This window comes from Salminus brasiliensis, chromosome 9 (assembly GCF_030463535.1).
Source record: "Salminus brasiliensis chromosome 9, fSalBra1.hap2, whole genome shotgun sequence".
NCBI lineage: Eukaryota > Metazoa > Chordata > Actinopteri > Characiformes > Bryconidae > Salminus > Salminus brasiliensis.
Window position 1 is genome coordinate 26,161,654 of NC_132886.1, and position 25,009 is coordinate 26,186,662.

At 41.6% G+C, this 25,009-nt stretch overlaps 1 protein-coding gene across 7 annotated transcripts in view; it reads left to right on the forward strand.

Moving 5' to 3' along the window:
- LOC140562414 (voltage-dependent L-type calcium channel subunit beta-2-like) overlaps window positions 1-25,009 on the forward strand; it is a 109,179-nt gene that overhangs the window by 62,647 nt on the left and 21,523 nt on the right. For 5 of the 7 annotated variants that reach the window (XM_072688045.1, XM_072688044.1, XM_072688040.1 and 2 more), the window contains 4 exons: window positions 8,036-8,155; window positions 22,896-23,018; window positions 23,167-23,303; window positions 23,831-23,907. In XM_072688045.1, the coding sequence (XP_072544146.1) occupies window positions 8,036-8,155; window positions 22,896-23,018; window positions 23,167-23,303; window positions 23,831-23,907 (457 nt within the window). Of the gene's footprint in view, window positions 1-378; window positions 1,588-8,035; window positions 8,156-22,895; window positions 23,019-23,166; window positions 23,304-23,830; window positions 23,908-25,009 lie in introns of those variants that run through there. The other 2 variants (XM_072688046.1, XM_072688041.1) reach the window with 2 other exon arrangements.

Genomic DNA, 25,009 nt, shown 5'->3' on the forward strand with positions numbered 1-25,009 from the left:
AGTGCTGTACTGTACACACTGCTGAACTTCAGACTGATGAGGACAAAGCCGTGGAATGGGACGTGCGCTTGCGAGCGGCTTTATGTAATAGTTTTATTATTATTATAATAATAACCTGGTAAATAACAGAGGTACTGGTGTGACAGCGAGGTGCCAGAGAGGGCAACCTTTGGACTGATAAACACAAATGCACACACACACACACACACACACACACACACACACACAATCACTGAGATTCACACAATTACGTTCACACACATATACACACACACACACACACACACACACACATAGCCACGCAAACATGCAGAGACATTAATCACAGCAGAGAAAGAGCAGATGGAGGTGCTGTGAAGAGCGCGAGAGAGAGAGACGGGATGGGAGAGGAGGGGAGAGCGAGTGAGCAAGAGGGAGAAGAAGGGGGGGGTGAGTGAGCGCGAAGGTGCGGAGAGAAAGCAAAAGAGAGGGATGAGTGATCAAGAGAGAGAGAGAGAGAGAGAGAGAGAGAGAGAGAGAGAGAGGAGGAGAGCAGAGCACAGGGAAAACACAGACGAGGAAAACATCAGGCGCCGAGCCGAACGAGGGGCGAGAGAACTGGAAGAGGGGGTAAACGGACAGGATGGACAGAGGAGAAGAGGCAGGGGACGAGTGAGAGCCGCTCACTGCAGCACCTGTGAGCCACGGCCAGAGAGCAGCAACAACAAACAGCAGCAGGAGCTCCGTCATCGCCGTGCTCCTCTTCCTTCTCCTCAGCCTCCTCGTCCGCAGCAGAGCTCCTGCCTCGTTGACTTTGCTTTTACCAAAAGCCAGGAGCAATGGCAGCCCCAGCCAATCAGGCTGGAGGTCCCCATCGCTAATTGAAGGATACAATGACCACCAGAGCCTCTGCACTGGCCCCTAAAGCCATCCTTCCTTCAGCATGCGCTGGGATAGCTCGCTCGCTCGCTCACGTGGAAACATCGGAACTCTCCGTCCCCACGGCAACGGCCACAGTGCAGCTAGCCCTGATAGCGTTAGCTCCAGCAATAGCAGGGACATCAGGTAGCACAGTAAGGAGCTTAGAGGGCAGGTGCAGTGCTGACATTGACACCGGTAGCTGGGAGTCGTAGTAGTAGTAGTAGTACTACTAGCAGTAACTTAGTAGTAGCTCAACAGATATTTAGGGCAGCATGACGACAATGTGGTTATCTTTAGATTCTGAGACATTTTGAGACATTTTGACATTTTAACTGTAGGACAAATTACAGGACTGTTATTATTATTAATATATATATATATTTTTTTTACTTTTTCTTTGCTGTATCAGCACCCAGTGGTAGCATCAGTAGCAGCAGTATCAAGTGTTAACATGCTCTCAGGTTTACTTTGAATGTGTTTCAGTACCTTAGCTGTAGCTTTCAGTCTTAGCCTACACCCTGAGTCGTGTTCAGTAGCCCCTGCTGTACGATTGTAGATAGTGGTCAGCTGCATTCGTGGTTGGTATGGTGAAGAGAGCGGACGCTCTTACCCTACTGGCTGATGAAGGCCTCCTGGATACGGCTGCTGAAAAGAGCAAAGGGGGGTCGAGTCAAGAACGACATCGGAGTAAGATTGCTCATACATTACATTCGCCAGAGTGTGTGCCATGGAGAATGTGCGTTAACCCTGTAAACTGCAAGCTTGTTGATCTTTTTTTTCAAAGGGTTTATAGGTTTAAATTTGTAGTTCAAAGTTTTAATTTTACAGTTAAGTTTTTTATTACGTGCTGTAAATTATTCAGTATGATTTATTTACTGTATTAGTCAGGTAAACTGCTATGAAACCAAAATGCCAGGAACTGATGCTTGGACTCACATGGAGACTGTTGTGGTTTACGGGGTTAAAGGAAGGTCGTAGTACCTGCATATGTGTTTATGTAGCGTGTGCGGACCGCATGGGAGTTCATGTGTTAGTGTGAATGAACTTCTGAGTAAATTATATGTCTTCTGTATTCTGCGACTGCCTTAGCTGAGTCCTTAGCTGAACCTGTGCAGTGTGGAAATGCAATTCAATCCAGTGTTGCTATTTAATATTTTACTGGGAGCAGAAAGTAAACAATTGCATGGGTCTTAACTGATGTAAGGACTATTTTTTAAGGACAGCTTTTTTGACCGCGTATGTCAAGAGATGGGAGGTAATCTAGTCAAATGCAGTGCATACAATGCTATGAAAAAGATTCTAGAAACTATTTCTAACTGTAGAAAGATATATTTAACAATTCTTCCTCTTGCTGTTGTTCTTCTGGTTGAACAAACCCAATATTTACCACAGTTAAAACAGTGTATTAATGAAAGTAGATTTAAAATGTCTCCCATTTGATAAATAAATAAGAAAGCAGCAGCTGAGGTAGAGCTGTTTTCAACTATGCCATTTTCAGCTATGATTATTATCCCCATCAATCAATTTATTGTTTGGTTTTTAAAACAAAATAGTAAGAAATTGGTGGGGTTCTCTGTTTGGATGCATATTTTTTTTCAATACCAGTATTAAGCAAATGTACACAGTATGATGACCATTAATTCTCACACAATTCTATACCTGAAAGCAAAGTACGGCTGCAACTCTAGCTTGGAATATGTTGTAACATATGATACATTAATATGATGTAACCAGTATTGTACTGCATGCATAAATTAATTCTGTGTTTGGAAGATGAGCTAAAAACAGATTTCCTGAGTAGAATTCTAAGGAGCTCGTTTCTCAATGTGCGGTCGGCAGCATATACAGATCAATAGTGTGTGTGTGTGTGTGTGTGTGTGTCTGTGTGTGTGCTGATACTGAGACGATCTTTGCTTTGATCTCTGTTTAGAACGTCAGTGCTTATTTATATTGAAGGAGCTCGATATGTCTGTGCAGATGTGGGTTAGAGAGTCCAGAACATGATACTGAGACATGCAGCAGCTAAGGATGAAGGATTTGGAAATTGTGGACCGATGCTGATTACATAAATGCTTATTCTCTAATATTACATTAATTTTCGTAGAGCTACAAATGCCATAAATGTCATAGTCCAGCATCAAAGGACAATAAAAAAAAACATCAGTGAAGTCTAGAAACACTACATGGACAAAAGTATTGGGACACCTGCTCATCTTGCTCAACGGTATTAAAAAAGAGTTCTATCACTGTTTAGGGAAGAAGGCTTTGTACTAGATTTTGGAGCATTGCTGTGAGGATTAGATTGCATTCAGCAACAAGAGCGTTACTGAGGTCACCACCCCACCTCATCCCCAACTCCTTAGAACATCCCAAAAGTATTTGATGGAGCACCATCCATCATTCCAGAGAACACAGTACCATTGCTCTACAGCTCAATGCTGGGGGGTTGGGGGCTTTATACTCCTTTAGCCCATGCTTGGGATTAGGCATGGTGCCAATAGGTTCATGTCTATCTGCTCCAGAGAGTCATATTCTATTGGCAATACTTCTCTACAGGGACTAGACAAGCCGTGTGTGTATTTGCACATCTGTGTCAGCGATTGATGTACCTTAGAGTAGTCGAATGCATTCATTAGACGGTGTGTCCACAAACATTTGGACATGTGGACAGTGTAGATGGAAAAAGATGGAGATGGAGAAATGCTACTGTCTGGTAAATTATAATCTAGCACCTCAGCTTGTGATAGGCTGAGGGGTCTCTATGGGTTTATTAGGGGACGTTTATTTTGACACCTTTCAACTAGGCTGATTATCATCAATCGTTCTATATCAATTTAATGCAAACCTTCAATTTTCACTACTCAATCCATGTGTTCCATAAATACTACTGTAGGTGGGGCCTACAGTAGTTTAGTCCCGCCCATCATTCAAGTTATATGGAGTGTTTTGGTCCAAACTACTTTGTTAATGAGGCGCAGGGCCACCAATGAGAGCTCATGTACATATATCCGTCTTAAAGGAACAGTACAAAAACAGCCCATTTAGGCTAATTATAAGGGATGAACAGATGATGGAAACGAGTCACATAAAAATGTGGTACATAAACCCATGTTGTAAATGTTGTGAGTATAACTGTACGGCATATGGGCCCTTTAATAGAGTTGCTGCTGATACTGATATGATTTTGATATCATTGTCTTTTACAGCAACCATGCATCAAGTTTTCCATATGATAATGTTTCCAAAGTCTGCCAATTTTGGTATTTATTAAAAGAGCAGATTAGAAGTTAGTTGTTGTATTAAATAATATTAAAACGTAAGGCTTTTAATGAAGGCCAGGAATGTTCTGGTACTGTTTAATTGAAGCAAATTGTAATGACAGTGCTAGACTAGATTAAAATAAAAATCTATGTAGTAAATATCATATCATAGCATGATCCAGTTTCACCATACTGAATCCATAGCCTGTGAACCCTCTTGTGAATCCTGTGTGTATGAGCTTGCTCATTTCTGAATACATTTGCATTTAATCATATACTGCATTTGAAATACCCTTCAACTTATGGAAATTATGGAAAAGCCTTATGCTGGTGTAGAAGTGCAGGGAGCCCTATAGGTAATGCAGTAGACTGGAAATTAAGCTAATATGATAAAAGCCTGGGTGAATTCAATTCAGTTCAGTTCAACTGTATTGTCATTATACTAATACAGGGTTGCAGAGTTCAGCGAATCACTGTTAGGCTAAGACCCCGGTGCCGAATACAGTAGGACAAGATACAGTAGTGCAAGATCAATAAACAAAACATGAGGTAGGATGCATGGACAATAGGTACAAAGACAATTAATACAGTAAATACAAAATATACAAATATGTGCATGTTTACACTGTTCTTATGTCAAAAAAAGTCATTTTTTAGATAAACAATCAGATCATTTCTGTTTCTGTTCTGTTCTGTGCTTCATTTGCACATAATTATCACAGAAACATTGAAAAACCCAGAGAAGCACCCAGAGAAACCCACCTGGTTTGGTCAAGATGCCCACCGCACCCAGTAGGACATGTGATTTTCTAAAGGCGGCCTTTTGCATCCATTTGGAGACCAATCAGCCATAACATTAGCACCACTGACAGGTGAAGTGATTATCTTCATCTAGAGGGGCATCTGTCAAGGGGTGGGATATATATTAGGTAGCAAGTGAACAGTCAGTTCATGAAGGTGATGTGGGTTAAAAGCAGGTAAAATGGGCAAGCATACAAATCTGAGTTACTCTTACAAAGACTTTAGGGTCAGAACATCTCCAAACATCAGGTAGGTCCGATCAGATTGGGGGGGTTCTGGTATGCAGGGGTCAGTACCTAGCAAACGTGGTCCATAAAAGGACAACCAGTGAAAAGGCGACCTGGCTATGGATGCAATCCATGGAGGCTCCACCTTACAACTTACAGGATTTCAAGGATCTGCTGCTAATGTCTTGGTACCAGATACTACAGCCTTGAATGGTCAGATCTGTTGTGGCGACAAGGCTGGTGCTACTAATGTTATGGCTGATCAGTGTGTTTGTTTGCATTTTGAGCAGCAGCCCAGGGTTAAATGTCTTGAACAGTAGGATCAGAGCTTGTCGCTCTTGCCGTCATAACAGACCACAAGGACTCAGTGTATCGACCGTTTCTGCACACCTGGTGCCTTGCCGCAGGGCACAGTGACAGTTGGTAGAACATGGATAAACTCAATCACACTTCATTCACACGTGCCGCACTTCATTCACGCTTGCTGCCATCCCCGATGATTGTCTCAAGTTCATGGGAATATTTGAGCCTCTGTCCCTTCAGGGTGCAAGTGAAGAGTCTGAGTCTGTTATCACTGATGTTCTGCAAAGTCTGAGCACTACTGCAGAGTACCTACAGGGTGGCGTGACTGGCTGTTTGGGCAGCCCTGGCCAAAATGTCTGTTAGTGTGAATAGCTAAGCCAGTAAAAAATCAGATGACCTGATTTCCAAAAGTTCCTAAATATTCTTGGTCTGTCTTGCATTCTCGGCTTTTGTGAGGCTGGCGATGTTTCAGTTGTAGGACTGTGAGGACCATGGCAAAACCCTCAGTTTGTGCCGGTTGTCGTAGACAGATGTGTTTATGATTTGATGTTTGCTGTCCAAATGTGCTGGTTCCCTGTGTCACTGGCTGCAACACAAGCACAGAGCTTAACAGTTGGAGAAGTATTCTTTTCATGAAAAGTTCTGAACTGTTTTTTTTTTCTAAACATACCTTTATGTTTACTTTAGCATGGCTGAACATTTCTGTTTTCACCTCCTCAGCCCACAGGACATGCTTCCAGGACATGTTTTTTGTGGTAAGGACGCATAAGAGATTTTTCTCTAATGTGTCTTTCATGAAGGTCATATTTGTGCAGGTATCACTGCACAGTAGAACAGTGGACCATGACTCCAGGGTCCGCTAAATCTTCTTGAATTTTGATTTGCTGCTCTAGAAATCCCTTTAGCAGTTCTCTTGGAATGTTTAGCACATCACAGACTGAGGAAACGGCTACCTATTTTCTTAAAGCCTTCACCTGCTTCATGGGCATGGGACATTTTCAGAGGGTTATGCCAGGTTCGCTCTGCATGACTTCTAGAGTCGTGAGATCGTTGTACTGCACAACACACATCTCGCTGTCTTGTAATCAGGAATCGTCCAGGCTATCGTACAGACTGCAAATCAGATCATAGCAAATCATTGGTAGCTAAGACAACTGTCTATGGTTTATTTACAGTCATCATTAGGAAAGGCCAGGTGAAGCAAATTTCAAGCTTTAAAATACTGACTCACCAAACCTTGTCCCAACGATCAGCAGCCATAGGCTGGTGAGATCTGGTGAGATCTGGTGAGATGACTGTGCGCACAGTTATCTGCAAGTGATCAGATCGTTTTTTTTTTTTTTTGGGGGGGGGGTTGCGTTTCCAGACATCACAAATCAGTCTGCATGGGTTGCCGTGGGAGCAATGTAGGCATCAGTAACTAATCAGTGGTGCTCTTCCGTCAATCTGGATTTGAGGTGTTTGTCGTCTGCCAGTTTGCGAGTGATGCAGAAGACACTTTGAGAATTTGGGCTCCAAAATCAAACTGGATACAGTTGGAATTGGGCTGGCAGTCTGAACATAGCCTTAGTGGCTGTGGTTTGCACAATACACATCTAATCAGCGAAAGAGGGTCACAAATTACAAGATCTTTCACCAGGAGGAAGCCACTAACTCCACCCTCAGCTTTCTCCTCACCCCGTGTTTTTTCATGCTATCAGATTTAGAGAGCCCGACAGGTCCAGAAACTAAGCCTGCTAGATATTTGGTAAGAGTTTGGGAGGCATTGATGATAACTTGGCAAACTCATGAATTGCGCCTTTCAGCAGTTTACACATGGCGTCAGAGCCAGTGCAGAGCGACTCCATCTTTTGTCTGTGGTCTCCAAAACCAGTCGTCGACTCAACAAACGGGGCTAAAATTGTGTAGTGTGAACCTGCCATTAGGGAGCCGCAATCAGTAGCCTATGGCTGCTGATGTTGGGACAAGGTTTGAGGACTCAGAGTATTTTAAAGCTTGAAATTTTATGATGACTGTAAATAAACCATAAACAGTTGTCTTAGCTACCAAGCTAATTAAGGTCTGAGACCTTGGGCAAAATGATCTGAGAGCTGAGATCTCTTAGAGTGTCTTTTTAGAGATCAGGTCTTCGTCTTCTAACTTGACTATTCACGCTAGCAGATTTTGCTCAGGGGGTTGCATGCCAGTGTATCTCCTTTGGCGGTCATCATTGCAATATTATGTACCTCTACAGTACAAGTACTTCAGAAATCTGCAATTTGCTAATGAGCAATACTTTGTTCTGTGAGCCTTCTGACCACTCTCAGATGTTCCAAATGAGTTTCTGTGGGTGTTTTGATGAATCAAAGCAATAAAAAAAGGATCCAACAAACCATGTCTCATCAGTGGTTCACCATTGTGTTTTAATGGGTAGTAAGAAGGCGTAACCATGCACAGATTTCAGTCTTCGTAATGTGTTTTTTTGCACCATGTTACATAAATAGTTTCACCTTGCACTGTACTGTTTACGGTCTGCTTATTCCTGTCCCTCTGCTCTCTCCATAGGGTTCGGCAGACTCATACACCAGTCGACCGTCTGACTCGGATGTGTCTCTGGAGGAGGATAAAGAGGCTCTGCGCAGAGAGGCTGAGAGACAGGCCCAGGCACAGCTAGAGAAGGCCAAGGTCCACTTTCATTCACCTGTCTGACTAAACACCTGTCTTTACTGTATCTGTGTGTGGACAGGCACGTTCCGTCTTCCTCTGTCTCCATATCTAGGCACATGTCTGTGTGTCTGTGACTATCTTTCCGTGTCTGATTGTCAGCCTGACTTCTTTTCTGTGGTAAAAAAAAATCTTTACTATTCAAGGCTATTATCATACAGGTCAGGTGTGATACTGCGCCACATTTACACTCTCAAACTCTAAACTTCATGCCTTTTGGAGATTAATTAATCTCTCTGTTGACAGTTGAACAGCTTCTGCAGACGTTGGTCTGAATGCAGAGTAGTGGCTGGTTTGATGATAAGGTCCTTGTTTAAGCTAGGATGTCTTTAGAAGGTCTTTTGCCATAATTTGTTGTTTGTTGTCCATACCAGATTCTATAAAATACACAAAAATGCTACGTAAAAAGGTCCATTAAAGCAGTAATATGTGAGAATTGTCATTTTGGCATATTTACACCACTGCTGTAAATACAAATCACGCTATGAGATCCCCCTTGTGGACAGATATAAACGTGCATCTGTTGAGAAGCTGAGAGATACATGTGCATGTGGACTGACGCTGTAAAGTAACACTCCTTTTTTTTTTTTTTGACAAATATGAGATTGGTTATGCAGCGTTACTCAGTTACATAGCGCAGTAGCAGTGTTCCGGCCCAGAGTGGGAATGACAGAGACGCTGTTCTCACTGTTACTTAAGTCAGTGATTCTGAAACTGGTATTTTAAGGTTAATTGCTACATAATGTTGCTTTAAAGATAAAATTAACATTATTGTTTCACAGCAAACACACATCTGCTTTTCTTATAGAAGCTGCTCTGATTGCTCAGACTTCAGATATTGATCTCAGAGCTCCTCAACCTTTTATGTACATTACTGCAGAGTATTTCAAATGCCATTCTGGAAAGGCATAACATCACTCCAGTCTAGCTTAGAGTGTACTAACCAATGACTGTAGAAAACATGAACAGCACAAAATCTCTCAAAAGTAAAGCAACCACAGATCTAGAGCCTGTGCTGGTGGGTTGCCCAGCATGATGTGTAGCTGTGCCAATCCCCATATGTTTTAAACACTATCTACCGGTCTCTGACAATGACTGTGAGAGAGTTTTCCCCACTCTCCCATGCAGAATTCTTTCAGCTGTGTGATGTTTGAGGGGTTTCTTGTATAGCCCGGCCTCAGATCACATCACAACATTTCTGCAGGATTAAGATTGGGGCTTGGCCCATTTCTTTGAACCATTACTTGCTGGATTTACTGGAATGTTTTGCATAATTTGTAAAGTGATGTATTAATTTTTTTCACATGGCTGTACTTGAAAAAGTAAGTAACAGGGTTGTCTTTCCTCTCAATTTATTAAAATGATCAGTTGTGTAAAAGAAACATGACAAGACGACCATATTTGGCTTCCACTTTTATCCCATCCGTGCAGTGAACACACACATACACACCAGTGAACAGCCATTACTGCAGTGCCCAGGGAGCAAGGAGAATAAAGGGCCTTGCTGAAGGGCCCAACAGTGACAGCTTGCCGAGCCCGGGTATCGAACCCACAATGCTGTCATCAATAGCCCGGAGCTCTAACCGCTGAGCCACCACTGCCCCGTGAACTAGTTGCTGCACAGGAAGGTCCATTTGTGTGTTAATGATAAATTAATATGCACTGCCGGATCAGTATTCATTTTCTTGTTCCCTAATTTGTGAAATGAGCTTTTGATGTATATTCAGTTTCAGTTTGCTGTTTATCATATGCTTCATTAACACCATCTTAAAGGAAGAGTTCACAGGCCATACCGTATACCTAAGCCTAGAGCTTCTCTATGGGAGATAAATGTCTGCAAAAGGAAAGCAAATGATCAGAGATAAGACCAACTGTCACATGCAACTGCAAACAGAAGAAAACCACTAGAAAGAGTCACCCCAAGCTCTCCTCCAAGAGACTGTAGAAAACCTGTACCTCAACATATGCAAATCAAGAAAGACAAATCTAAATGGACAGAAGAGCAGCACATCCGGCTACTGTAAATAAACGAATTAATCTGAATACATGGCAACCAAATGTACTGGCCTGCCTACACACAGGAAGCTGAAGCTACAGGACAATTGGACTGCTCATGAAACATGGCATGAAATGAAAATGCAATTTAAAAGTAACACAATCAATAACTCAGCTTAGCCATGTAAACAACACCAGCACATCATGAAGGAAACAAGGAGCCAGTTAGCACCACAGTGCCTGCCAACCACCATTCTGAGCAGCCAACCCATTGAACTCAATGGCTTCAGTCATCCCATTCAGTTAAACACCATGAGCTGTGTTTATTAGAATCCATTGTCTGTCTGCCTCTCGCTGATGACCGGGTAACATCACTGCACACCAATCAAACGAGAGAAAACGAAGCTCACATTTTTGACAAAACATGTGTTCAAAATCCCATAATAAACCCCTGGAAACCCTCGGCACAAGCTGACGTGCTAGACTGAAGGATCTGCATTGACTCACATGCATTTCTCCATCACCAGTATTTTTCCATCTACACTATATGTCCAAATGTTTGTAGACAACATGTCTAATGAATGCATTCAGCTAAGTTGCACCCACTGCTGACACAGATATGCGTGCCAATGCACACACTCAGCTTATCTAGTCCGTGTAGAGAAGTACTGCCAATAGAATAGGACTCTCTGGAGCAGATAAATAGGAACCTATTGGCACCATGCCTAATGCCAGGGGTGAGCTAGAGGGGTATAAAGCCTGCCAGCTCTGAACTGTGCAGCAGTGGAACTGTGTTCTCTGGAATGATGGATGGTGCTCCATCTAGTACTTCTGGGATGAGTTGGGGATGAGGTGAGGTGGTGATTATCCAACATTATGACCTCATTAACATACTTGTCGCTGAATGCAATCAAATCCTCACAGCAGTAGAAAGCCTTCCCTGGACTGTAGAGACAGTTACTCCAACAAAAGCAGGGTAAACTCAGTGAATACCCTTGATTTTGGAAGAAACAATGAACGAGCAAGTGTCCCTGTGACGGAGGAGGCCAGAAGTGTCCATGCAAGGACGGAGCAAGGAGGGAATGATCTGAAATTGGAGTCCCAAAAGTGCTCCGGACAGGAAAGCTCACTTTCTTTATCTATCCCAAATGTGTCAGTCATGATTTCCTAACTGGCCTCAGAGAGCGAAGAGTGTGACCTGAGAGGCAAAGTGAAGAACAGTGACTTTGGGGCAGTTTGTTCGTTTTTCTGGAACAGTATTTACCGCTGCACTTCAGATAGTAGGGCATCAGCTTATTATCCCTAGAATTCTGAGGTCAATTTTAATGTAATTCCATCACATGTTTATTTCATATGTAAAGAATGTTGTCTAACAAAGCCTAAACAGCATAGGTTTGTATTCTGTTTAAGTGGTCAGACGTTCATATACACAGATCTTGAATAGTGGACTGTTTTCTTGGACTTTTTCTGGGGCAGAAAGCCCTTGGGAACCTAGGTCTGAGCTTTCTTTCTAATGAAGTGACTCTGGCTCCTCAGGGCCCCCAGTGTAAATACTCACAGTATGTCTTATGAATATCTTCCCAGAGTCTAACAAAGGTCTGCTGTGTTTCACCAGTATTGCTCTCCTCTCAACATCTGCATACTCCTGACCAATCACAGGGCCAACATGGCTCCGACAACCCGAAGAACTAGAGAACTAAAGCGAAAAGGCTAAAACTGACTGGCTAAAGCTTGAGCCGTGACTGGGGCACAACTTTAACTCAAAGTAAAATCTAAAAACCTCAACAAAAAAAAACAGAATTTTGTTAGCCTGTGATAGATGGCTGACAGTCACGCACTATATTAGCATATGGATCATTATCACACTTGTGCGTTTATGAATGTGGAAGTGTAAATAGTAGCGTTAAACAGCTACCGTGTTGTTAGCCATGGCTGAGGCCACTGCCCTTTCCTAGATAGACCCATAATTCAACCAAACACACTTACCAGAGTTTCCACTCCTCGAAGATCAACGCTAATGTACTCAACATTCACTCAAATTGTTCTCAGCCAGGTTTGGTTAAAAACCTTGAGAAACAGACCCCTTAGCGCCGGGTCTTGCGGAGAAGTTTAATGTAGACGTAAGAGTGTAAGTGTCTCTTTGCTAGTTGTGGTGTTCAGGTCGCTCTCTAATGTTGCTAATGTATAAATGGACTGAGTGGGAGAAATTCAACCTGACCAATTTTTTCTCCTCCAGAATGAAGCTCAGTAAGTGCTAGTCTATAGTCCGTCCACTCAGAGACATGGTGTGGGGTAAACATGAAGAAACGCTCGGCTTCTTCTCTGCTCTGCTAAACACCTCACAGGCAGATTTCTAGCGGATCTGACTGTGATACCCTCCGTCGCCTGAACGCCGCTGCTTTTCATACTGAACGTGTTCACCGCTGAGCTCCGTACAGTGGTAAACAGCCCGCTGCGGCAGACGTGCAGGGTCACACAAATGTTGTGAACTTTTGCACGATGGGCTTCGGCCAAGACAGACTAGGCTTTCGTCTGTGTTGGAGAGACTTCCCTTTCAGACATGCTAACTGCCCTCCTGTTAGCTGTGCTGAGGCCCTCTGAGGATTTCTGAGGAAGGCTGAAAACAGTCCGCACATTTTCAATAGGGTTGAGGTCAGGACTTGTCTGGGCCTGGGAACGTTAGCGTTAGCCGGTCGTATTCATTCCAGAACCACATTTGATGTGTGTTTGGGGTCATTGTCCTGTTGGAACACCCAATTGCACCCAAGTTTCAACCGTCTAGCCTGAAGAATTCTGCGGCAGTCCTCTTTATTCATTATTCCACCCACTTTGCAAAGTGCAGTATACCAGCTCCACTGGCAGCCAAACACCCTTAAGGTGTGTCGCTACCACCACCGTGCTTAACAGGTGGTACAGTGTTTTTGGGGTTGGAAACCTGTGCACCATATATGCTGTCACTAATTCTCTGACTGTATCGCCGAGGAGATTCTGGGACTGTCTGTTCTGTGTGAGTTTCAGATGGGTGCATTGGTGTGTTTGAGTCTGTGTTAATGTCCTGTGTGAGGTCAAGGGACATGACTGATATAAAGTTACATAAAGTTACACTCTCTCACTCATTCTCTCTCTCTCTCTCTCTCTCTCTCTCTCTCTGTAATTAAAATAGATAAGTTGGGTTCAGATAAGCTGTAATGGATTAGCCCTGTCTGTGGTTATGATAGTGGTGCTGTAAAAATAGCCTGTGTGTGTGTGTGTGTGTGTGTGCTAACTTGTAAAGACCTATAACTACAATGGCAGTGTGTTCTACATGAGTAGTGATGCCCTGTCGCTTCATCTTTATTTCACTCGCTTTACTTTTTCACACACAGACAGCCACACAAATCCCATCACCCACGCATTCAATCTCTCTCTCTCTCTCTCTCTCTCTCTCCCTGGGTCTATCTCACACTCTGTCTCCCTCGTCTCCTTTCTTTTCACTCTCTTTGTCTTTCTGTCTGTCTATTTCTTCTTGTCTCTGTCTCTCTCCCTCTGTCTTTTTATATGTCTTACTCTCTCTGTGTCTCTGTCTCATTCTCTGTCTTATTGTCTCTCTTTATCTCTCTCTCTCTCTCTCACACACACACACACACACACACAGTCTCACACTCTGTCTTTCTATCCCTCTCTGTCTCTCTCTCTCACAGTCCTATTCTCGCTGTCTGCCTTACTCTATTCTTCTGTCTCTCTCTCTCTCTCAATCTTACTCTCTCTGTCTGTCTTACTCTATCCTTCTGTCTCTCTCTCTCAATCTTACTCTCTCTGTTTGTCTCATGGTATATTTTTTCTGTCTCTCTCTCACACAGTCTCACTCTCTGTCTTCCTATACCTCTCTGTCTCTCTCTGTCTCTCTCTCACAGTCTCACTCTCTGTCTTCATATACCTCTCTGTCTCTCTCTGTCTCTCTCTCAGTCTCACTCTCTGTCTTCATATACCTCTCTGTCTCTCTCACACAGTCTCACTCTCTGTCTTCATATACCTCTCTGTCTCTCTCTCACACAGTTTCACTCTCTGTCTTCCTATACCTCTCTGTCTCTCTCTCACACAGTCTCACTCTCTGTCTTCATATACCTCTCTGTCTCTCTCACACAGTCTCACTCTCTGTCTTCATATACCTCTCTGTCTCTCTCTCTCACACAGTTTCACTCTCTGTCTTCATATACCTCTCTGTCTCTCTCCGTCTCTCTCACACAGTCTCACTCTCTGTCTTCCTATACCTCTCTGTCTCTCTCTGTCTCTCTCTCACACAGTCTCACTCTCTGTCTTCATATACCTCTCTGTCTCTCTCACAGTCTCACTCTCTGTCTTCCTACAGTCTCTGTCTTCTCTGTCTCTCTCTGTCTCTCTCACACAGTCTCACTCTCTGTCTTCATATACCTCTCTGTCTCTCTCACACAGTCTCACTCTCTGTCTTCCTATACCTCTCTGTCTCTCTCCGTCTCTCTCTCACACAGTCTCACTCTGTCTTCCTATACCTCTCTGTCTCTCTCCGTCTCTCTCACACAGTCTCACTCTCTGTCTTCCTATATCTCTCTGTCTCTCTCTGTCTCTCTCTCACACAGTCTCACTCTCTGTCTTCCTATATCTCTCTGTCTCTCTCTCACACAGTCTCACTCTCTGTCTTCATATACCTCTCTGTCTCTATCGGTCTCTCTCTCACACAGTCTCACTCTCTGTCTTCATATACCTCTCTGTCTCTCTCTCACACAGTCTCACTCTCTGTCTTCCTATATCTCTCTGTCTCTCTCTGCATCTCTCTCTCTATGTCTCTCTCTTTCATACAGTCTTACTCTCTGTCTGTCTCACTTCCTGTCTTTGTATATCTCTGTCTCTATGACACTCTCTATCTCTTTCTCTCTCTCTCTCTCTCTCTCTCTCTCTCTCTCTCTCTCTCTCTCTCACTCTGTCTTTGAGACACACATACACACACCCTGTTGCCAGGAGGTGTCTGGCTGCTGAATTTTAGATACAGCTTCAGGGTTACCTCAGGTCGTCTCCAGCTTCTTTCATTTTAGGAAAGCTCTGCTCTCCGAGAGGCAAAATGAGGCAGGTGTTCAGAGCGAGGCGATTTTTCATACACACACACACACACACACTCTCTCACACAAACTTTTCCTCACTCATGCTTTATTTTCCCTCTCGCCATCAGTCTCTCCTGTCTATTTCTCCCCTCCCTCTCCAGCGCTGTTTTCCTCCGCAGTGTTAAATTTAGCACGGCCATCAATGTCTTCTGATAAATGTGTCCGACACATGAATATTCATAGCAAGGCCAGATGTCCACAAGCGTATAGACACTGAGACAGGAATAAAACACTGTTCATTAACCTTCTACAGGGAAACTGCCGTATACTTACACACACACAGACACACACACACACCCATGCTCTTTCCTTTGCACATCTAGGGGTCTGGGTTATTACTGTCATTTCCACACACTATTCAACCCTAATTACATAATTATATATTCACTGACATAGTAAATGTATAGCTGATTTATACTGTATGCAAGGGTGTAGATTTGATTTGGACATTAAAGTGGTCCACAAGGGTCCCCCTGGAAGATGAGACTTTTTGCTTGTGGCACATCTGAGTGCAGAAAGAGCCTTTATTTATAGATAACCAACACACTCCTAAAGGGAGGATTAAAGGAACCTTCAAGGAACATTTTTCTTGAAGGTTTCTCGGAACACCTTAGGAGCTTCCTCCACAGTTTCAAATTGAAGAACCTCCAAAATTCCTCAAGGATCTTATACAGTGTTTTAACAGGGTATACTATTGTGATTCTGTTAACCAACAGCCTCACAGTTAGCTCTCTGTAGTTTCTGATTCAGGGATTGACTTTTAGATTTTATATCTATACTGAATTCACTGGCATGCCATATGAACAGTCAGACAACATGGGCCTGTTTAAAACTTGATATAATTAAGTTATAAACCAGAAATAATTGCGATAAACGATATTTTTGGCATTTTAGGAGCATTTTATGCCACTGTCAATTGAACGTTTAATAATTAAGAACGTTCAATATTCATAACACTGTTTTAGTACACCGGAGTTGTGCAATGCAGCTTTGAAACCAATCTATTAGCTGATTTCCAACATATTTTCTATAGTAGCGCACAGCAAATCCAACACAGCGTTTCTGCAGCTGTGCAGGAGGTCAGGCGCAGTGTGCATGACAGCTCGGAAACCTTCCGTGTTTTTTTACCTGTATTTGAATTTTTTTTTATTAAAATCATAGCTAGTGACAGTTCAGTATTAGCTGGATATTGATAGGGACATGTCCCTGCTGTCCCTTACCCAATTCTACTCTCTTGAAGAGACTAAGGAGCTAAGGTGCTGGCACTATGATCCGCTGGTTCAAATCCCAGGTCATGCCGCTTGCCATTAGCAGCCAGAGTCCGAGAGGGCACAATTGGCCTTGCTCACTCAGGGGGGCACTTCCTCCCATCACTCCCAGTGTGATGTTGGTTAGCGCAGGTGTCTGTTAACTGTTTTGTATCAGAGCTGGAGAGCCATTAGAGTAGTTACTGAATGATTTACGGTATAGTTATGAATAATTAACAACAGTGCCTGAATAACTGTACAGTAGTTACCGAATAATTTACAGTAGTACATAAATTGGTTGCAGTTGCGAAAACATTTACTGTGGTTACTTAATAATTCACTGTAGTACTGTGTTCTATCTCAATACAATAATGTACAGCAGTTACTGAAGAAATGCTGTAGTAGCTGAATAAGCTTTGCAGTTTAGAGGTTAAAAAAGACTTAACACACGGTCTGTCATTTATGCATGACATAGTAAGACAGAAATAGACTGAAACTGATGAGGATAGAAGAATGACACTCTTTCATTTGTCTCACTCGCACTCCTGCATGGTCAATACTGCATACATTTTGGAAGCCTGTGTTGCGTAACAGATGGAGAGATGCAAAAAAAAAAAGAAGTGAGAGATGCACAGAATGCAAAAGAGTAAGGAGGGAGCAATGACAAATATAAGCGTTAGGCCTTTACAGATCACTTTCTTTACATTACATAACCATTAGTGAGTGTTACTACAGTAGCAGGAGAGATGCTCTGTGTGTTTGACGCTGAGACTGGCATTAATGTTGAATGAGGGCTTTGTAAAGGAGGACAGCAGAGAAGGAGGTGGAGAAAGAGGTGGAGAGCTGACATCAGCACTCTTAACAAATCATCCAATGCAGAAAAGAGGTGATATGTGTGTCCATGTGTGTGTGTGTGTGTGTGTGTGTGTGTGTGTGTGTGTGAGATGTATGAACAGTCTACCATCACCCATAACATTAGAGGACACAGTGTCCTCTGTTTGGCATACCCACAATTCACTGTGTGAGTGTGTGTCAGTGTCAGTGTGTGTGTGTGGCCGTCATGTGGATGCTAACGACACTGAGCCCAGCCCATGCTGTTTCTTCCCTGCTGCTGGTTCTCTCTCATTTGCAGACACAGACACACACACACAGAGACATGTGTTTTTACAGTTCTTGTCAATTTATATATCTTCGCTGTCATGCAAAAAGAGTCTCTCAGAAACAGAAGAAGAAAAAAACCTGTTTCACCTTCAATAGACAGTGTAAAAAGACTCATTTCTATTGTTCTGTCCATCATGACACACAATATTTTAACACAATACTAGTGCAGCTCAAAAAAGATATTGTTAAAAAGATAATTTTTGTGATATATATATATATATATATATATATAAGATATATACTGGTATAAACGGTTATATATTTCACATTCCTTACACATACATAATGCTAGCATATTTTTAAATCTCAAATTAATCAAATATTTCTGAACTGTATAAATCCTGTATCATTTATAGCAGTATAAATTATTATTAAAACTGTAGAAATACCATATAACTTATAACAGTATACATTTCATTTTCAAATGGTCTAAATCCTGTATAATGCATAACAGTAAACATTTCTGTTCAAACTGTATAAATACTGTATATTTATAAAACAATAAATTTATATTCAAACAGTATAATTTATAACATGTATACATTTCTATTCAAACTCTATAAATCCTGTGTAATTTATAAAAGTATACATTTCTCTTCCAACATCATAAATATCTTTCACTCTAGTTCAGCATACACAACCACAATCATACCTGGGCTGAGATTAAATAGGAACCTACTGTACTGGGTGTAGAAATGTACATATTTGTCAGAAGTTGGACTGTATTTCTGTATTGTACATAATGTATTTCTGTTTGACCTTTATTTTTTAGATGTACTAGTATAAAGAACAGCCTATTATGTCAAAAAGTAAAGACTTGTGTTATAATACATTTACACATAATACATGCAAAATTGGGTTATAATACATTTCTTCATGTGGAGATGAAGTACACATTGGAATCAGCTCCGTTTGATGCATTGCTTTTTATCATCCCAAACTAAAAGCATTAAGAAGAAGAGTTTAAGCTGGGCTTTGAAGAAAAGGATTGGAAAGCAGACTGAAAAGGGATTGTAGAAAGACTACCTCAATTCAGCAAGTTAGAGACAATAACGCTAAATGATTACGCAGTGACAGATTAACCCTTTAAACTACGGATGTCTCGAACCAATTCAGTGGATCAGGCTTGTGGCCAATCCAGGCATATTTTGATGGAAAGGAGATCAGCTATATTCAATGACGAACTGTGAATATTAAAGCTAGGCTTTCAGTTCAGGCCCCATAAGTCAAAACTCTGTCAAAATCAAGGCTAAAACCAACCTGTACCATAATGCTAAATTCTGCTAACCCTACTAATGGACTCAAGTGTTGTGTTAGCATTAAGATAATGCTAATTTTAGATTAAACAGGAAACTTTTAAGATTGTGAAAAGATTTTAATTTGGCGCCCGTTCAGGGGGTTTTCCTGCCTTTTGCTCTATTCCGGGTTGGCTCCGGATCTTCTGTGACCCTGATCAGGAAGAAGTGTTTAAGAAGATGAACAAAAAGTATTCTGTCAAACTGAATACACTCATATTCACAATCAGTGTCCCCCAGAACCTCCAAGAACCTGGGGATGAAGAAAACTAGCCATAAACCACAAATCATAAGAAACTGTGCAATGTTCTACCCTTTAATTCCTCACTCTCATAACTACATACATGTTATATCAGCTTTATAAAGGAATAATGAATCATTTATAGGAAATACTGATGACTTCACAGTGAGGCTACTGAATAATAAGTCTTAATAACGCGACAGTAGGCCCAAGGTTCAGTCAAGTAGTTATCACAATGGAGCTTCATCTTTTTTTCCAGGAGGCATCTGTGTTCATCTGTTTGACATCCTCCCATCAAAATCACTGTGTGTGTGTATTATGCTGGACTTTGCATCTCTTCCTCTGTCCCTCTTTTCCTTTTCCTTCTCCTGAGAGCTAAGATCATTCAGCTTTTTAAAATCTCACTGCAGGCGCTCCATAACATTCAGTAAGCATTTCCCCTGGCATTCTGAACTGCATGCTTGTCAGGTATTAGACCTGTCCAGCCTTCTTTCACATTAAGCCTTTGCTGCCAAGCTTTACTCCACACATTCAGATGAAAAAGGGCCAATGCCATCATCCACGTCCAACACATACAGATTACTGCAGTAACGTTTTATGTCATTTTATCTAATTCCTTGTCATCCCGACCTATTTTTAAATCGTGTGTAGTTTTGAAATCCCCCTCTTTCTCAGAAATGCATAGTACATTGGAACAATGATGAGATTTCTGCCCTTGTGCCTCCTAAGTCATCCAAAAATATTGGAGCACTAGGATTTTACCTCCTCTATTGATTGATTCAGTGAGCTGTGTAAGCCAGAACCCCCCGGGGAGCTCTGTAGTGGTGGTGGTGAGAAGAAGGGAAAGATGGATAAATCTTCACCTGTTTATTTCAGGCCCTGTGCCTTCTCTCTCACCATTACACACACACACACTCTGCTCTTACAAATGCAAATTGTGCCTCCAAACATAATACTTACCTACATAACACTTAGCCTTACAGTTAACGGCTTCATTCCCTATACTTGAAAAACACATCATCAGGAATGCTAAAAGAGCTACATGTTATTATGTCTTTGTCCACCAGTAGATGCTTACATTGGTTCCAGCTCCTTTAAAATCACCAGTTTGAAGATGCATGGTTTGCTGAACATGTGCATTGATGCAAACATAGGATGTCCTCATATTGCTTCTGAAATTAATGAACTATTTTCTTAGGCTGCATACTGGGTGCAGGACCACCCTACTTTCAAAGCATAGTGGGGAAAAAAAGCTGTCAAAAAGCTCACAACAAGAAAGAAGCTGACACATTCAGTCACAAAGAGATCATGCAGACCCTATCTCATTCTCCCTTTGTGACGCCTGGTTTCTCTGGTTTTGTAAAAAAAAGTCTGAGGAAAGAAATCCACACAATGGCTGAAACGATTACGTGAATATGTATTTAATAAGCTTTAAGATCTGTCTTGTTCAGTCATCATTAGGAAGGGCTGTCTCCTCAAACCCTGTCCCAACAATTAGGAGCCATGGGCTCCTCTAAGCAGCTGCCTAACACTCTAAAAATTAAATAACTAGATATATAGATAGATGGATGGATGGATAGACAGACAGATAGATAGCCACTTTATTGATCCCGAAGGATATAATAGAGCACAGTAATACAATACAATAATCATAATTATAACAATAAATAGAATAAATGTGTGTATATATATATTTATATATATATACACATATATACACATGTATGTGTGTGTGTGTGTGTGTGTGTATGTGTGTGTGTGCGTTTGTTTAAAACCAACCAGAGATGAAAGGCAGTGCAGTTATAAAGAATAAGGAATGAAGCAGACAGATGACACTACTGAATAAATATGTGCATATATTGGTATTAAAGTAGAGTAAAGTGTCAGTAGTGTAGATGTACAGGATGTACAGTAAAGTGTAAATAGTGCAGATTAAACCTATGATTAACCAGAAGAGTCCTCATCCATCCTCCTCCCTTTTCCGGCCACACCGGGAAGAGTTGAAGAGCCTGATGGCCCTCTGAACAAAGGATCTCCTAAGGTCTACACTAAGGTGTATTACTCAGTGCAAACTGGTGGGGCTATTCTTTGGTAATAGAAGTTTGTAATGACACTTTCAGGCTGCCGGTGGACCATAGGTGTTTTAAGGGGTTAACAGGTACAGTGGAGACAGTTAAGTTGAAGTCTGGAGAACCAAGAAAAGCTTTCAGAGAAAGCTGCTTATCAAATTCCTACCATGTGAATCAAACCCCCGTTCAACTGCAAAAGACCTTCAGGAAGATTAAGCAGACTCTGGAGTGATGGTTCACTGCACAAGTATGAGCTTCATTAAAGATTAAGATTCATTAGAAGAATACTTTTCTTGCGTCCCAGAAAGAGCATTTCATGCAAGACGGCCTTCTGTGCAGAAGGATGGATGAAAATCTATGGAGAATTGAAAGATTTTTAACTGTTTGAAAAGCTTTTATAAAGAAATGACCAGCCAGGGTGCTCTGACCTTTGCTCTGGGCCTTTTTTTGTTATTTTGAAGAGATGTAAATTAAGAAACAACCTTGCTTAAAATATGAATATATGTATCATCTAGGTCAGGTCATTTATACCCATATTTTCCCACAGCGACACTTTGTTGCTGCTTTTGGAAGTTCTGCCTTTCGGCACTTTTGGCCTCTTATTGGCATAATAATATCAGTACAGAGATATAGAAAAGTACAGTGTATTGCAGCAGGCTTAAAGTGCGTGTGTAAACCAACAATTCCTCCGAAAGTACTGCTGAAATGGCCTTTCCCAAGGAAGACTTTAGCTCTGTCACTGGTGCCGTCCAAGTCTTTATGATAAGTTTACAGCGCTTTGGTTGTATTCTGCCTTAGTCACTAGCCAGCATCTATAGGGTTTAGCGCTTAATAGTCTCCTTTTCACAGTCACTCTCATCACCATGCTGCGTGAGTTAGCACTACGCACACTGTTAACGTATGTGTTTGCGCGTTCACCCATGACTCATGCGTGAGTCACCCTACACTCGTCTCATGGTCTGAGGACTATTTTTAGACCAGTTGCAAATGGGGGCTATCCACAGTGCCACTAGTTTACTCACAGAAAGCTTATACTTAAACAGCGCAAGGGTGTAGGAATTACAAAGAAGTGTGCTGAAGTAGAACTGTGAGGGCCCTGCGTCAAATTCGGACTCGTGGGACCATAGGAGTCTGAAATGGCATACTTTAAGCATACTTAAGTATACAAAATGGCTTAAATGGCTGTGCATTAGCAGCTCTCTTGTATTGCTGGTTATAAGCCGACAAAGACGCACAGTAAAAAGGCGCAGTTCTGTGTTTTCACCAACTATGACTCGAGAGTAAAGTGCCGCGTATTTCTCATGTCCACATGTTTTAGGCACATGTTCCTACCAGTAAATAGCAGATGCATCCCCTTGCTCACATTTGACCTACCTGTGTCTGGAGGAAAGGCAGCTAGCTCCAAATTAGTCGAGAGAGATGGATTTGTAGTCTTTACTTATAAAGATGTGAAGAAACCTCAAGCGTAATACAACCGTCTTCAAATGTAAGAGTGCTCTGAGGTCTGTCTGAAGTGCTAACCATCTTCTTCCTGTCTTCTCTTTTTTTCTGATGTGTTATCTCCACTCACCCTGAGCAGACAAAACCCGTAGCGTTTGCTGTTCGGACAAACGTCAGCTACAGCGCTTCCCTCGAGGATGATGTCCCTGTGCCTGGAATGGCCATCTCTTTCGACGCTAAAGATTTTCTTCATGTAAAAGAGGTCAGCTATCAATACACACACACACACACACACACACACACACATACTCACACACATTGTAATGAAATGTACTGCTAATATTGATGTGAATGTGTGTGGAGTCAGGATTGTGTAATGATGCCTGTGATGTGTGTGTGTGTATTTGCAGAAGTTTAATAATGACTGGTGGATTGGTCGCTTGGTGAAGGAGGGCTGTGAGATCGGCTTTATCCCCAGTCCAGTGAAGTTAGAAAACACTCGCATCCACCAGGAGCAACGAGCCAAACAGGGCAAATTCCACTCCAGGTACACTCACACACAACACACACACACATACACCCATACATATTCTCGCATATGACAAGCTGACAGAGTGCTGTCATACAGTGTAGATCTGATGTGTGTTTATGTAGACGCCTCGTGTTGCTATTTAAGAATTTCCAGTATAACCCCTACTGTGAAACACTCTTCCTCCTGTCTCCTCTCTCTCGCTCTTTCTTTTCTGTCTCTCTCTCCTCTGTTTCTCTTTTTTTGCTTTCTCTCTCTCTCCCTCTCTTCTTCTCTTCTGTATCTCTCTCTTTCTTTCATTCTTATTGTTTCTCACCTGTGTTCCTCTCTTGCTTTCGTCTCCTTCTATATCTCTCACTCTTTCTTGTCTCTCGCTCTCATTATGCCTCTCTCCCTCTTTTGTCCTCTCTTCTCTCTCTCTTTCTTTCTCCTCATCTTTCAACTGTTTTTCTTTCTTCTTTATTTCTTTCTCTTCTGTCTCTCACTCTATTCTTTCTCACTCTCTTTTCTGCCTCCTTCTCTATTCTCTCTCTTTCTCTCTACAGTAAATCAGGGGCTAACTCCTCGTCCAGTTTAGGTGAAGTGGCTCCAAACTCTCGGAAGTCTACTCCTCCGTCCTCAGGTTGGTTTACCACTCTGGTTTATTTCAGAATTCCAATAAACCCACACAACCTCAGCATATGAAAGCTGTATAAACTGGATAACATTGCATCAAACGTCACAGTACAAAGGCTTAGAATGAGGCATCATGATATATATCAGTAGTTGCAATATAGTTCTGAATGGTCACAAGTTCTGAGTGTCAGAGTTAACTGCTTAGCCAAGCTTATGACACTTTTATTTGATGCAAACCTCAGTCCTTTAGACTAGGACTGCAGTAGCCTACCTGAAGAGTCTCACATATGTATGGTATGTAAAAGTAGTTAGCATTGCTGATACGTTGTTATTAGATCTTGTGTTGTATTGGTTTAATTCTGTGTATTCTGACTGTCATATCAAAACTTTACACCTCCTTTACACCATGTAAAAACACCAGCTACCCTCTACAGTATGGGATTTCATGATGAACATGTAAACATATACAAAATGTACACCATTTAAAAACATCAGCTAACCTTTACAGTCTGAGATTTGATGATGAACATGTAAACATATTAAAACTTTACACCACCTTTACACCATTTAAAACACCATCTGTTCTTAACAGTATGAAATTTGAGGATGAACATGTAAACATATCAAATCTTTACACCTTTGTTACCCCTTTTTAGAAACACCATCTGTTCTTTACAGTATGAAATTTGAGGATGAACATGTAAACATATTAAAACTTTACACCACCTTTACACCATTTAAAACACCATCTGTTCTTTAAGGAATGAAATTTGATGATGAACATGTAAACATATCAAATCTTTACACCTCCGTTACACCATTTAAAACACCATCTGTTCTTTACAGTATGAAATTTGAGGATGAACATGTAAACATTTTAAAACTTTACACCATTTAAAATCTATTTACAGTAAAACATTTGGAGGTGAAATATTGTTACATGATCTTATTTTCTTTCTGTAAACACAACTTTCAGGAGACACAAAGTTCTGTTATGGCAGTGATGGATGTTGATTTTTGTGTTCTTAAAAATGAAGGTGCTACAAAGGGTTCTTTGATGATACTATAGAAGAACCGTTTTTAATTCCATAAAGAACCATGTTTGTAAA